This window comes from Notamacropus eugenii, chromosome 1, assembly GCF_028372415.1.
Source record: "Notamacropus eugenii isolate mMacEug1 chromosome 1, mMacEug1.pri_v2, whole genome shotgun sequence".
Classification (NCBI taxonomy): Eukaryota; Metazoa; Chordata; class Mammalia; order Diprotodontia; family Macropodidae; genus Notamacropus; species Notamacropus eugenii.
The window spans coordinates 413,854,864-413,870,470 of NC_092872.1; the positions used below are offsets into that span (position 1 = coordinate 413,854,864).

General features: G+C 45.0%; 1 protein-coding gene across 2 annotated transcripts in view; it reads left to right on the forward strand.

The window, feature by feature from the left end:
* Nucleotides 1-15,607, forward strand: part of FGFR4 (fibroblast growth factor receptor 4) — a 47,841-nt gene that overhangs the window by 22,172 nt on the left and 10,062 nt on the right. Inside the window, exons 1-3 of one of the 2 annotated variants that reach the window (XM_072631115.1) lie at nucleotides 7,889-8,323; nucleotides 13,709-13,857; nucleotides 15,305-15,568. In XM_072631115.1, the coding sequence (XP_072487216.1) occupies nucleotides 13,752-13,857; nucleotides 15,305-15,568 (370 nt within the window). In that variant the 5' untranslated portion in view covers nucleotides 7,889-8,323; nucleotides 13,709-13,751. Of the gene's footprint in view, nucleotides 1-7,888; nucleotides 8,324-13,708; nucleotides 13,858-15,304; nucleotides 15,569-15,607 lie in introns of those variants that run through there. The other variant, XM_072631116.1, reaches the window with a different exon arrangement.

Consider the following 15,607-nt stretch of genomic DNA (forward strand, 5'->3'; position numbering starts at 1 on the left):
TGGGATCCTCCAGCCTTTGACTGAAGAGCTTTAATGAATGGGAACAGAGTGCCTCCCAAAGCAGCTTATTACATTTTTTTTGATGAGAGGGGAGTTCATGTAGCTTAGTAGAGCTGCCTTCTGAGTCAGAAAGACCTGAGTTCAAATCCCACTTGAGATATATGCTGCTTGAGCAAGTGGTTAACCGCTCAATGCTCTCCAAAACCCTGAGTCACAGAAAAGGTTCCAACCTGCATTGACAGAGGAAATTTCCTCACCCAGTCCAATCACAGGGTCCAATCCCTATTCCAATTCAGCGGTCAAGGAAGGAAAGTAGCATTTATCAAGCACCTACTGTGTGCCAGGGAACTCTTCTGAGTGCTTTGCAAATATCTCATACTTACAGCAACTCTGGGAAGTTGGTATTTTCCCCATTTTACAGATGAGAAAACTGAAGCAGGCAGAGGTTAAATGATTGCCCAGGGTTAAAGCTGATAAGTGTCCTGAGGCTGGATTTGAACTCAGGTCTTCCTGACTCTAAGGCCCAGTGCTCTATCCACAGCATCACCTAGTTAGTTCTTCCTTGTAGCTAAATGAAGCCTATCTCTGCAATCTGCATGCAGTGCTCCTAGTTCTACCCGCAGTAGCCAAGCAGATTAAGTCTAACAGTTATCATGTCCTTCCTTCTTAAGTCTGCCCTTCTCCAGGGCACTCCGGGACTCCAGTGGAAACACTCAAGCTTATCAGTGGCTAACCCCAAACTGAAAACAAAGCTCCCAAAATGATCTAAACAGGGCAAAGTCCAACAGAATTATCTTGTACCCTCCAGGATTCTGATATGTGCAGCATAGAATAGTATAGGCCTTTCTGACTGCCAAGTTAACTCACTCAGTTTGCAGTCCACTAAAGCCTACAGGTCTTTATCTTTTGATTTTACCTTGACTAAATTTTCCCCATTATCCTTCTCCTTTCCCCGCTCCTACTGAGCCATGCCATATGACAAAGAATTTGTAAAAGAAAAGGTAGTAAAGAATTAGCATAACAGATCCATAGATTGAAAAAAACCTGAAAGCCCATAGACTTCCAGCCTCTGCCTAGGAGTGTAAAGGGGGGGAGGGGGGGGCGGAGTGGGGAACGGTGGCTTCTTCCATCTCTTTGAAGCTACATTTATTCTTTATAATTTTTCAGTGTTGGTTTTTCATTGTTTTGTGGTCCTAGTTCTTTCCACTTACATTGTTATACTCGTTGTATATGTTTTCTTGACTCCATTTACTTCAGTCTGCATCAATTCATTTAGCTCTTTCATCATATTTGTCATCTGTTACAGCACAGACATCTTTCATTAAATTCAAGTGCCAAAATTTGTTTAGCCACTCCCTAACTGATGGGTACTTTACTTTTTTTTTCCATTTCTTTACTATCATGAAAAATGCTACTATAAATATTTTGGTATTTATGAGATTTTCTTTTTATCGTGACTTCCTTGGAGTATAAACCCAGTGCTGGGACAAAGAGTGTAGACATTTAGTCACTTTATTTGCAGAGTCCATGTGACTTGAGAAGACCTGAATTCAAATCCAGCCTCAGACACTTACTAGCTCTCTGACCTTGGTGAAGTCACTTCTTTTTGCCTGTCTCCTCATCTGTAAAGTAAAGCTAATAATAACGCCTACTCCCCAGAGTTGTTGGGAGACTCCAATGTGATAACATTTATAAAAGTACTCAACACAGCCCCTGGTACATAGTAGGTACTATATAAACGCTAGCTAGCTATCTGATGATATAATTATTGACATTGTTATTGTCCACAAGGCTAGCCCCAGCCAGTCAGCAAGCACTTCACTGAATGCCCTGCCCTGTGACAGGCACATGTCCATGTTTACTGTCTCCCCCATTACAATGGGAGCTCCTGGAAGAGAAAGGGAGTGTTTTACTTTTCGATCTGTATCTCCAGCACTTAGCATAAGTGGTGTGCACATAGTAAGTACTTCTTAATGCTTCATTAATAAACAGGTTAGGTACTTACTGAATTACAGACTGACTGGGGCTACAAATACAAAAAATGAATAATCCGTACTCTCAGAAATTTACGTCTTTCTCATCGAGAGAGTGATTATATTAAAAGTTCTGTTGAAATCTAAGTGAACCCTATCTCTAGCATTCCTTGATTCACCAGTCTAGTAACCTTGTCAAAGAGAAAATAAAAGTCTTCTGGCATAAGTTGTCCTTGATGAAGCGCTATTGGGTTTTAGCCATCACTACCTCTCCTTCTAAATGCTAATCACCTTTGAAGGGGAGTCCTTACTCTAAGATAAGGCCTATCAGAGTCAAATTGTAGAAGAGGTGTGCCATAATCAGAGTAATATTAACAAGATTGCTTGTGCAATTTAGAGGCTATTAGGAAAAGTCTGGGAAGAGAAAAAATAAAGTAATAAAGTGATTTTTTTTTAAAGAGGTGATAAACAAGTGGTAATAGCATGAGTGAAGAAAAGGGGATGGATGAATCATGGTCCTGGAGAAGAAATGAAAAAATGCACCTCTTTCCCTTCTTTTCAGAAATAGGAGAGCAGAGAAAGGAAGAGGGTGTCTGTGGGTATGGAACATTGCACATTTTCAAATTCCCATTATGTACTGGGTTAGTTTTGTTAAACCACTTTTTTTCTCTTCTTCATACTGTTATGAGGGATGGTTTGTTGCATAGGTGATGGGCAAAGAATATATGTGAAAATAAAGGTGTCATAGAAACAAAATATATCAATAACTCAGGACTCCTGGCGATTGGAGGGTGAGAGGAAGGAGTCAAAGATGATCAACTCCAAGGATTTATTAGAATCCTTGTTAGTGAATGAGAAGATAGGGTACTATAAACAGAAATGGAGTTTGGGAAGACAAGCTGGGTTGGGGAGAAAGGGTGACCACCATCTTGGGCATGAGTTTTGAGTAGCCAGTCAGATATCTAGATGAAGCTAGATGTTTGGCAGGGAAATCAGTCACATATGACTCAAGAGAGAGATTTGGGCTGAAGATGTGGATTTGGGAGATGTCAGTATAGAAGAGATCATGAAAATCCTGGGAATAGATAAGATTGCCAAGAGAGGATATAATGGGGGGAGGACCTAGGAGAGAAGGTTGGGACAAGCACCATTAAGAGGCAGGAGGAAGATGAGTAGGCAAAAAAGGAGCTATAGAATAAGTGGCCAAGGAGATAGGCACCACAGGAAACAATAGTATAAGAGGATATCAAAGAAATAGTTAACAAAGGCACATGCTGCTAAGGGTTCAAGAAGAATGGGGACAGAAGGTAAAGCCATTTAAGTCATTGGAGAGAAGAAGAGAACAGAAACTCAATTATAGGGTTTTAAAGAATGAGTAGAAAGGTAAGAAAGGGGAAGCAGTGAGAATAAACTCATTTTAGAATTTCAGTGGTTAAGGCAGGAGGACTATAAGTCAGTAGGAAGTAGCAGTGGAATCAAAAGTTTTTTGTTGTTTTTGTTTGGTTTTATTTTACTTTGTTTTGTTTTAAGATGGAAGAGACCTGAGCAATTCTGTGGATAGCAGGAAGGAGTGAGTCAAGAAAGACTGGAGATACTTGAGATGGACAGGATGTCTGATGGAGCAAGGTCATAGAAGATGGAAAAGAGTGAGGCTGAGGGTACAGATAGATGGGTAATCCTTTGGCAAGGAGAAAGGGCCACTTATTCCTCTGAAAATTTAAAGGAGGAGAAAGTCATCAAAGACAGGGAGGTTATAAGTTGTGGAGGAGGAAATTCATATCCTATGGCCTCAATTTTCTCAGTTAAGCATGGATAAGGTCACCTACTAAGGGGGACATATGATATTGGGGGCTTGAAGAGAGGGTATGTAACAGCCACTGTGCATGGTGTAGTAGGAAGTCAGTCAGTAATGAATAAAAAGCATGACTGTATCAGTGAGGGCCCAGTTGAGGTTAGATAGTATAAATCTTTCTAGTTGACCTCAGCATCTTTTGGAGATTTTCTCCAGCATAATTGAGCAGTTTGGGAGTAGGAAAGGAGGCAGTGTATGGTAGGAGTTACTCATGGTTGGGGTTAGCCAGGCAAGAATGGTGGAAGGTCAATGGCAAAGTAGTCAAGGGCAGAGGAGAGGGCATTATTGAAATGGCTTATCATAGAGTCAAGACTAAGCAGAGAAGGAGCAATGGCCAGAACAGAATTTATAGATTAGAATAGGGAAGAGCTGAGGGATAGGAAGTCAGGATTGGGGCAGAGAAAAGGACAGGAGGAGAATTGGAAGGAAGTGAGGGTGGGCAGTGGTGGGGAAGGATAAGAGATTGTGGATCATGGAGGTGTAACCTTTTCACATGATGGAGAGCTGAAGGGAAACTTAGCGGTTATCTAGTCCAAATCCGACTCATTTTAGACATGAGAAACCTGAGGTCAGGGGAGGGGAAAGGTTGGAAGTGACCTACCCAAGGCCATATAACTAATAACAACTAATAACAAATGAATAAATGTTTATTAATAAATAATAAATTTCAAACTTAAACTGAGGATCTCTGATTCCAAATCTGTTGCCCTTTTCACTTTACATGCCTGAAAGAGAATCAGGGTGGGGGTCCTACAAGTGAACTCAAACATGAAGACATTTCTGGAAAGGTCATCAACATGGACATTAAAGTCTCTAAGGATAATGACAGGGGAAAAGGAAGATTGAATCAATTCATGAAGAAAGGGAAGAGTAGAGAGATTGACCTAAGAGGTCAATACAAAATAGCGAAGACAATTGGGGAATATATTGGACAGCATAAACTTGGAAGAAGAGTTTGTTGAGTGATGGTGGCAGAGCAGGGATCTGCCGGTGGTAGTGGGGAGCAAGGGGTGCATCACCTCCAGCTCCAGGGCTGGAGAGATGGGGAAAAGAAAAGAATCCACAGTGGAGAAGGCAGCTGGAGATACAGATTCATATGAAGAGACCAAATGAGTGGGGAAGAAAGTCCAAGATGAAGCATAATTTATTCAAGACAGAATGGATTTCCAGAGGGCCCAGTGGAAGTGGGTAGAATAAAGACTGAGAGAGTAGAGCTGGGATGAGCAGGGATGAAGCTACTGGTGGAGACAGCATTCAGGGTAGTGGGCCTGGATGAATTGGATTAATGGAATAGTATATAGCAGGAGCTGAACTGGAAGGACCTGTTAGCCATAAGGGAACTTGAGAAGTACTGATTGAATTGTTACAATTACAGGGGAAGCTGATAGGGGTAAGCGACTCCAAGGATTCCCTTTAGATTGGTATAACAACAATTTCAAGAGTCAGGGCCCTCCTACAAGCACCACAAATCTTCCAAAGGTCCCAACATATGGGCCCCACATTCTCCTCAGGTCCTCCCCACAGATCCCGACCTCCCCTAAGATTCCCCAAATGCCCCATAGCTTTCTCAGAGTCCCTGTCTTCTGCATGCTCTCCCTCCTCCATCACAGAGCCCCTAATAGCACCCCAGGGGCCTAAACAGTGATACCCAGGGTCTGTTTAGAATGGGAGGGAGGCAGGGGGATGGGATAGGAACAGAATGTGCTGACCCCTCAGCATCCCAACCTCCTGCCCATGTGGAGACCTGAACAACAGCTGCCTGGCCTTTGACCTGAGGTCAGAGTGCAGGAGAAAGGATCAGGAGACAGAGTGGGGTCTTTGGACAGCTGTCTTCTGAGCCATCTGCCCACTTTCCCTGCTTCAGGGCAGAGGCTAGAAATAATTATAGCTAGCATTAATATAGCATTTTGTGATTTGCAAAATGCTTTACAAATATTATTTTATGCTCACAATAACCCTGGGAGGTAGATGCTATTATTATCCTCATTTTTGCAGATAAGGAAACTGAGGCAGGCAGCAGTTAAGCCCAGGGTAGAATTCAGGGGTAAGACCCTTTGTTCCACATTCAGATCAGGAGCAGGTGGGAAAGAGAGGGAAGGCATGGAGGAATGAATAGGGGCACATGATGCAGTTGAAATAGCAATGATCTTGGAGTCAGGAAAGACCTGGCTTTAAACCTATCTGTAACACTTCCTGGCTGTGTGACACTAGCAAGTCTTGCCTTCTTTATCTCCACCTTGCAGCTTCTTCTAAGTTATAGTTCCCACCTTCTACAGGAAGCCTTTCTGGAACCCCCTTAATGCTAACACTTTCTCTCTGTTAATTTTCTCCGATTTATCTTGTCTATATCCTGTTTGAATGTAGTTGTTCAAACTATGTATGCTCGGGGCAGCTAGTTGGCCCACTGAATTGAGCTCCAGGCCTGGAATCAGGGAGGCTTTAGTTCAAATAGATTCTACCTGTGTGACCCTGGGCAAGTCACTTCACCCTGTTTGCCTCAGTTTCCTCATCTATGAAACAAGCTCGAGAAGGAGATGGCCAAGTATCTTTGCCAAGAAGATGGAACAACAACAAATATTTACATGGTGTCTTCCTCTTCAGACTGAGCTCCTTGAGAACCGGGAATGTCTTTTGCCTGTCTTTTTATTCCCAGGGTGCTTATAACAAATGTTTATTGTCGACTAAGTCAGCTCCCTCACTGAAACCATCTCCTCATAACTACAGTATTTACCTCACAAACTTCTCTCAAGGAACAAATGAGATAATGTATGTAAAGTGTTTGGCAGAGATGAAAGTGCCACAACTCTCCCACGTAGTTATTATAATGAGGAAAACTCCTGGGGTAAACCCTGGGGTTTCCCATTAATACAGATCCCCAAAGTATATATACTAGTGATTCTTAAAGAGTGGTACTGGGACCCTTTCAAAGGATCTACAAGGTGAAAAGTATTTTCATAATAATGTGAAAACATCCTAATTTCTAATGTGGTCAACATTGACAGAGATAACTCACATAAACAAAAGCTTTTTGAAGGAGTCTCAGTAATTCTTAAGAGTTAAAGGGGTCCTGAGACTAAAAAGTTTGAGAATGACAGCCACTGACCAGTCACTTGGAGTTAGGTTCTTTGGTTGGTTTCCCAGCATCTCTACACTTGGAGCCACTCATTTTGCCTTAGGTGAATCAGTCTTCTTCTCTGGACCTCAGTTGCCTCATCTGTAAGGGTAAAGGTAAGGGTTTGATTAAATGATCTCTCAGAAACCTTCCAGCTCTGGCATTGTAGAACATGATTCCTGTATCCTCCATCCCTCTCCCCTCAACTAACTTCCCACTCTTGGTCTCAGTAGTTCCTTTCAGGGGACTGGGAGTTTGTTTTACTCCACTCTGTTCCCCTCCGGGCCCTGTAATAAGTGCTTCGGAAAGATTTGTTGGGGAAAGCTACAACCTGACTGGATCTTGTCTAAGCCTATCTCTCCCTATGCCTAACCAAGCCACACAATAGGCAACTAATAAATGTTTGCTGAATTTTAAGTTGGTGTACTGGAGATCACATTAGCTCCTGCTTGCCTTAAAAAGCAGGGGATGATATCGGATGGGAAACTTTTACTTGGAGAATGAAACAATGGGGTGGCCTTGACTGAGGATGCAGCTCCTACAAAAAGGGGTACCACTCGGGGATAAGGGCGAGCAGAGACCCATTGAAAGGGGCAGGATCCCCTTCCTCCACCGGTTTCTGACCAATGGGGCTGCACTACGCCGGGGCAGAGGACTCTGCTTGTTACCCTAACCCCTAAGGGCCACCTGCCGAACCCCACCCCTCTTCATTAACCCTTACACTACTGCAAGCCTAAATTCAAAACCAGTCCCGCTCCAGAGCTACAGGATATCAGAACAGAAAGCGACCTTGGAGATCATCTTCTCCAACCAACCCCCTCATTTTACGGGGAGAAAACTGAGACCTAGAGAGGAGAAAAGTGACTTGATCCAGGTGGCATGGTCAGGACTACCCAGAGGGGAAGGGCTTAATTAAGGGAGGGGTAGGGGATGAAAAGTGGAGGGAAGAGGTGGAGAGAAGAGGAAGATGAGAGAATAGGGAAGCGGCAGGGCTGGGCGGGGCTGGAAGGAGGAGAGAGGAGGGGTCCACACTGGGATCCCCCCCCCCCAACGCCTTGCCTCTTGCTGGGTCTTCCCCACGGACAGCTGTTGGCTCCACAGCTTTGGGGCGGACTGCAACGGGCAGTGACCCAGTGACCGGGGCCAAGCGTTCTTAGAGCCTAAGCCGAGGGACTCAGAGGGCTGGGGCGGAGCGGGGCGGTGCTGGCCCCCTGCACTGGCCGCCCCTCTCCAGGAACTGCGCCCCTGACTGTGTGGCGGAGCCGGAGCCCGAGCCAGAGCGTGACAGGGAGAGACAGTCCTGCTACCCGTAGCTGATGGGAGCCCACGCCCCGGGGACCCAGCAGCGCGGCTCCGGGGAGGACTAGCCGGGCGGAGAGCAAGGAGGTGAGCAAGGCTGGGCTAGGGAGTCCCGGGACTCCAGGGCAAGGGAGCTGGACCTTAGGCGGCTCACAGGACGAGCCTTGCGGGGCTGGGACAGCGAACAGCTTGAGGGATGGATGGAGACTCTAGCAGAGCAGACTTGGGGACTAGGTCTTGGGTGCGGGCGAGGGGCACCAGCATTCTCTATGGGGTGAGCCCAGTTGGGGATCATTTAGAGGGCTCCTGAATAGTGAAATAAGAAAAGTGACCCGAAATGTGCAGCGGGGTTATGGAAATGGGGGACACTCCTGGTCCAAGGCCACTCGGGAGGGACAGGTGTGTGTATGGGGGACACTAGGAAGCAGTCATGGGGCCTGGATGTTGTGCCGGGCCCTGAATCAGGGCGCCCCTAGTGGGCTGGGTTAGTGGCCTTGGTGGTGATGGGATTGAGTGGGGGAGGGTGGCATTGAGAGAAGGGTAAATCAGTAACCAGAACCCAGAGCACACAAAGCCCTTTGTCACCCTGACCAAAGAGCAAACCAGAGCTAGTACTTATCGGCCATCGAGCTTTTTTCCTCTCTCTCCCCACAGACTGGTGGGCTGGGGTCTCCAGACTTCACTCTACTCACCCCCCCACCCCCACTGTCCTCCTTCACTGAAGCCCCAGAGGACACCTTGACTGAGTGGATGGCAATTCCTCTTGTCCTTTCAGCGTGAAGATGAGGGCAGTCATGATCTCCTCATAGGCCAGTTTCAAGGCCAGCTCGGACCTTGGGAGAGCTCCAGCCTCTCCTTTGGTCCAGAACATCAGAATGATCTATTTTCTATTCCTCTGGACATCCCCTGCCTCTCCAGTTACTGCTTCTGCCTGAAATGTCCTTGACATCTTTACTTGTGAAATTCTCATCTTTCAAGAAATAGTTCAAATGTCCTCCTCCTCTAGGAAGTCTTCCCAGATTGTTTTTTCCTTATCCCTCTTTCTCCCGCCATTTTCCAGAGCAGGAAGTAAACTCCATACTCTGAATCTTCATATCATGATACATTTTGTCCCAGAAGCCTCTTGTGCTAATTCCCTGAGGCTCTCAGCCTGGAGTCTTGGGCATTTTCACTTGCTGTCCCTGATGCCTGAAATTCTCTCCATTCTTGCCTCCTAGCTTATAAAAGCCCACCAGCTATAAGAAATCTTTGTGCCATCTACCTTAATTAATGCTAGTGACTTCCCTTTGTTGCTTATTTCCAATTTATTATGTTCATAATGCATCTATTATGGGTTTATATATACATGTATTTGTGTGTATATATACTATACATATAAATAGCTAGCTAGCTAGATCTTATTTGTGCATAGTTGCTTGCTATGAGCTCCTGGAGAGCAGCCTTTCAGTGACTGGCACACAGCAGGTCTTTATAAATGCTGGTTGACTCACTGAGGGGCTAACTTACTTGCTAGGGCTGTCAGTTTACCCCCACAGCCTTCCCTCCCCGAGTCTCAATATGCTACAGCAGCATAGCATAGTTGAGAGAGAGTTATACTGGTAGTTAATAAATAAGTCTTGGGTTTTATCCCCAGTGCCTGGCACATAGTGGGAACTTAAATGCTTGATGATTCATTCAAATCTCTCTCTGATACACCATAGCTGGGCAAATTAATTTAACCTCTCAGTGCCCCCAGACAACTCTCTGATGCTATAAATTGCCATTTACCCTGGTGCAGAGTTCTTTATACCAGTGGAAATATGTATTTGAACCAGACAGTTGGACCTATCATTTCACTGGTACATGGAACTCTCGGTGAGGAAACTACCAGGACAGATGGGCAGCTTACAGTAGCAGAGGGTGGCCTGGGACAGGGAAGGTTAAGTGACTTTTCCTGGGTAATGAATTTTAACAAACATTTATTAAGCACCTATCATGTGCATAGCCCTGTGCTGCTAAAGGATATAATAGGTTGTTAAAATTTTTAATTGGAAGGAATTTTAGAAACAACCTAATAATACAAAATTTTAAAAAGTCACTTTCCCTGTCCTCAAGGAGCTTATAATCCAAAAGTGGACAACACAAACAGAATAGTAATATGTTTTTACAAAGTTTTGTTCCTAACAATAGCCCTTTGAGATAAGTAATATATGCATATATATATATATATACATACACACACATTCATGTGTATTGTGTGTATTTATACATCCATATGGGGCAGCTAGGTGACACAGTGGACGGAATGTTGGGCCTAGAGTCAGGAAGACCTGAATTCAAAATAGACCTCAGACACTTACTGTGTGACCCTGGGCAAGTCTGTTTTCCTCAGTTTTCTCATACATAAAATGAGCTTGAGAAGCAAATGTCAAACTACTCCAGTATCTTTGCCAAGAGAACCCTAAAAGGAGTCGTGAAGAGTCAGACAGGACTGAACCACAAAATACGTATATAAAATTTGGTCCAGACCTGTGTTTTCATCAATGAAGGGAACCTAAGGGGAAGGAACTTACTTTACCAAAGTACTCTGTATAGTCTTGGAGATTTGCCTAGAGGTACTGAGATTCAGTGACTTGCCCCAGAGTCACACAGCCAGAGTACCTGAGATGACACTTAAAATGTGAAGTCTTCCCGCCACAGGCTGGTGCTCCATCATGCCACCTCCCAGATAGTGTATTTGTATCCAGTAAATTCTTGTTGGCTGACTAACATTTTAATGGAGAACAAAATGAGGATCCGAGATGGGAAATGAAATCAATAAATGCTTATTAAGCACTTACTATGTACCAGGCATTGTGATAAGTGACAGGAATACAAATGCAAGAAAAATAACTTGCCTAAAGTCACAGCTCACCAGGGGGAAGAAGTGAGACTTGAACCCACATCGACTAGTCTGGGACTTTTACTGTACCACAATTCTTAGGACTAGTGGGTAGACAAGATGAGCCACCGCTGAAGGTGAGACACTCAGGCCAAATCATAATCATCTCACTTCAGTTGAACTTGAAAGATAGAGCTTTTCTTCTTTTTAACATGACTTCTTCTAAAAGGACGTGAGTACAACTAGCCAGGACCTACAATGGCTGATTTCATGATTAAATCAAGACCTGCCATGGTATATTGGAAAGAAACCAGCTTACCATGATTTTTAATCCAATCTCTGATACATGCAATTGGTGTGGACCTCTAACAAGTCCCTTCCTTCCTGTGGGCCTCAGTTTCCTCATTGGTAAAATGAAGGAGCTGGCTTCATGCAAAGGTGGGGGAGGAGGGCATCCACTAGTGGGGACTTTACATATATTATCATTTTTTTTTTACAGATCAGGTTTGCCAGTTTTTCCTCTTTTCTTTTTTTTATTCTTGTTATGTGGGATAGCTCCCTGGAATGGGGAGGGATACAAGGGAAAGGAGGCAATGGAAAAACAAACCAAAAAAAATCCAATCAAAATTTATTTTTTAAAAGTGATCCAAGAGCCTTTCCAGTACTAAATCCTCTAAAGCCTCTTTTCCACAAAAGTTCTCTGATAGCTTGTTCAGAGCATTGGGGTGCCAGTCAAATGCAAGTTCTTCTGAATAGGATCCTAGGATTTACACTGGAAAGGACACAGGGGCATCTCATCGAGCCCTCTCCTTTTTACAGATGAGGGCACTGAGGTCCAGAGAGGGGAAGACTATTGGCCAGGAAAGGGACATAGCTAGTGTAAGGAGCAAAGACAGGATTTGAACCTGACTTTTCTGTCTTTAAATCCAGTTATTTTCAAGCCCTGAGAAAGACTATGCGGTTGGTTGGAGAATTAGCCTTCTCCCCTGAGAGTAACTACTAGAGGATGCATTTCTTTGACCTTTCTGGATCTTTGTTAGGGTCTCCCCCATATTAATTTGTATGTATGCTTATTTACTTATCTAGATACCTCATTGTTTGTCCCTAGCCCCATTAAAATGTAAGCTCCTCAGGGATTAGGACTGTTCTGTTTTTATTTTTGTATCTGGGATTATGCCTAGCACCGGCCAGCACATGGATGTTTAATAAAGTCCTTTTAGAATGAACAAATAAATAACTGGCCCCCAGCTAGTAAGGAAGCTGGGGGGGGGGGGGGTAGGGGAGAGCGGGGTTGTGATCTATGAAGGTTGAGGTAGGACCCATACTGTGGTATTGAAGGGAGTATGTAAATTTGTATGCAGATTCATCTGAAAGGGACTTTACTTCAGCTGCTCTCCAGGGTGGAAGGATTGATGAGCCTTGACTTGGGGTCAGGATATGTTGGGGGCCCTGAAAGGGGTTCCAGCCTCTGTCTGCTCAGCAGGACATATGGATAGCTCTGCAGGAAGCCTTGGGAAAAGTAGAGGGAGTAAATATTCAATGTTGCAGCTCTTTCTCAGCAAGTATGCCAGTACACAGAGCCCAAGGGTGGGCAGGCAGGCTGGTGGACCCAAATTGGGAGTGTGCACAGCTGAGAGGGAAAGGGAATCTGCTGGGAGGCCCAAAGGGTCTCTCAAGCAAGATGAACTGTAACATGAACCACTGCACTTTGTGTATAGGAGGCCCAGTCCACAATCTATATAGGAGTTCACTGTGTGACTCAGAGGCCAAATAAAGTAATAGAGTTTTAGGCTGTGTTAATAGAATCAGGTCATCTAGCACTAATGAGGCAGGTATGATTCCCCCTATATTCTGCTCTGAGCAAACCAGATCTGCAGCTCTGGGTTTGGTTCTGAACATCCATGTTTTAAGAGGAATATTGACAAACTAGAGCATTTGTTGATAAGACAGGGATGGTGAAGGAACCAAAATTCCCTGGAGGATCCCATGAAAGAACTAGAGATGCTTAGCTGAAATACTAATTAAGCTGAAAGAAAAATCAGGCACTATTGTCTTCCTGTATTTGAAAGGGCTGTAGGCAGAAAGAGGTTATATCTGTTCTGCATGGTGGATCAGTGGACATAACTAGTTAGCAATGGGCACAAGTAGGAGAATTCCTTGAATCCGATTTTAGTTCTATAGAAAGAACATCTTGACAGTCAGAACTCCCCACAAATGAACCTGGATGTCTCTGGAAGGAGTGAGCTCCCTCCCTATCAACAGAAGGGTGCAGGCTCAGGCAAGGACTTGCCTGTTCTGGATGCTCATGTGCTGCTTGGGCACTGGATAGGAGGGGGAACTCATTGACTCTTGAGGTCCCCTCCAGCACAGAGATGCGATGGCACAAGAGCTGTTCTGTCTTTTAGATTTCTTCAGTCAGCTGTGAATACACATTGAGTACCCACCACACACTCAGCTTTATGCCAATTCCCCTTTGAGGTTATTTAAAAGAAGTGGAAGACCTCATCTCTGCATCAGTTCCTATCCAGACCTTTGGGTTTCCTTTGTGGTCCATGACCAGACTCTCTGGTTCCCCCTGCCAAGCTCACTCTCCCTCCCTTGGCTTTCTCCAGGAAGTGACTGCTCTGGCTAGAGGCCCTCATTCCAGCTGGGAGGATGAAGGACTGGAAGATGCAGCCACTGCCATCAGTGCTGAGGGCTCTCTTGGTGGCAGCTGGGTTCCTGGCCATTCATGCCTTTACCTCGGAAGAGGTGGAACGGGGTAAGCTCTTGGGGAGGGAGAGTATAAGCTAGGGGGAAGTAGGTCAAAATGAGGGCAGATCCAGGGGGAAGTTTCCCCAGGAAAGCCCCAGGGCAAAAGATTCACATTCTGGTTGTGCCACTAACAAGCTCTGTGGCTGCCCAAATCACTTCCTTTTCTCTGACTCTTAATCTTTTTGGCAAAGGAGGAGTTTGAACTACATGATTTTTAAAGGCCCTTAGTGCTAACATTCCCTTTTAAGATATATTTGGTATTCTAAGGTATCTTCTAGTTGTGAAATTCTATGTTCTATAAGCGGCTAGGTGGTACAGTGGGTAGAGCACCAGCCCTGGAGTCAGGAGGACCCAAGTTCAAATCTGGCCTCAGATACTTAGTAGCTGTGTGACTCTGGGCAAGTCATTTAACTTCAATTTCCTCCAAAAAAAAATTATTTGTTCTCAGATTCTCTCCTGCTCAAACATTCTGTGTTCCAAAGAACCTCTCAACTCCAACATTCTGTGTTGTAAAATCTGTATTTTGAGATCCCTTTCAGCTCTGACACTTTGTGCATCCATAAGCTTCAGGGTAGGAAGCAGGGAAGTGGACCAAATGCCCCTGTGACATATTATAGATGCTGGCCCTTGGGGAAAGCCAGAGGCGGGGCTAGGCCACTAGCTCCCAGAGCTGCCTGGGAGGAGACCAGCTCCCCTGGCCTTTGTAAGTTTCCAGCTCTGTTTTGTTTGAGTGTCTGGGCCTTGCAAGGTGGTGACGCCCCCAGGCAGACATGCATGCTGGGGCTAGCATGAGACTCTGCATGATGAGCCTAGGACAGACCTTTGGCTTTGGGCATGAAAACATCTAAAAGTGTGTGTTTCTACCTGGAGAGAAGAATGATAGTAGGTAGTATGCATGAGTGCGTAAGGTTTTAGAGCAAAGGGGAGAGGAGTACATATGATATAACATTTTGCTGGCAAGACAGGATGAGAAATTTCCAAAAATTCATTCAGTGGAACCTTTAATTTCCAGAATTTAAGGACCCTAGATATGTTGAATGAGCGAATGGGTCTGGAGAATTCCTGAGTCCTAAGGGGATCTTGAAGGTTGAGCCCCAGGATAAGAGTATCAGGGAGCAAGGGGGACTAGCAAGAAGAGTGTCCAGGGAGATAGGCCCATATAGGGAGAGCACAGATGAGGAACCTGGGGGTAAATGTCCTTAGGTGCAAGAGAAATGGGGTGGGGCATATTCTCCCAAGCAGCCCTAGGTAAGAGGGATAGAAGAATGTGAGAAGGGATATAAATGTTCATTTTATTCTCTTAAGGTAATAAATCTCCAAAATTAGAGACCCCTGAGAATTCACCCCCAGGTTCCTTTGGGTCTTTCCAAAAGCTCCTGGGGAATGAGAAGCAAGGTACAGGTCAAATCCAGGCCCTGAATTCTCTTCCTTTTCCCCTTGTGGTTTGCCCACAGAGTCCTGCCAAGCCCCAGGCCCAGAAGAGCTGGAACAACACCTGACCCTGGTTCTGGGCCAGGCACTTCGACTTTGCTGTGGTCGTGCCAATCGAGGTGGTCACTGGTATAAAGAAGGCAGTCGCCTGGCACCATCAGGTCGTGTGCGAGCCTGGCGAGGCCGCCTGGAAATCGCTACTCTAGTATATGAAGATGCTGGCCTCTACCTGTGTGTGTCAAGAGGTTCTGGGCAAGTCCTGTACAACCTCACCATCTCTGTCATAGGTAGGAGGAAAGAGGATGAAGAGAGGAGCAGAGGAGGCC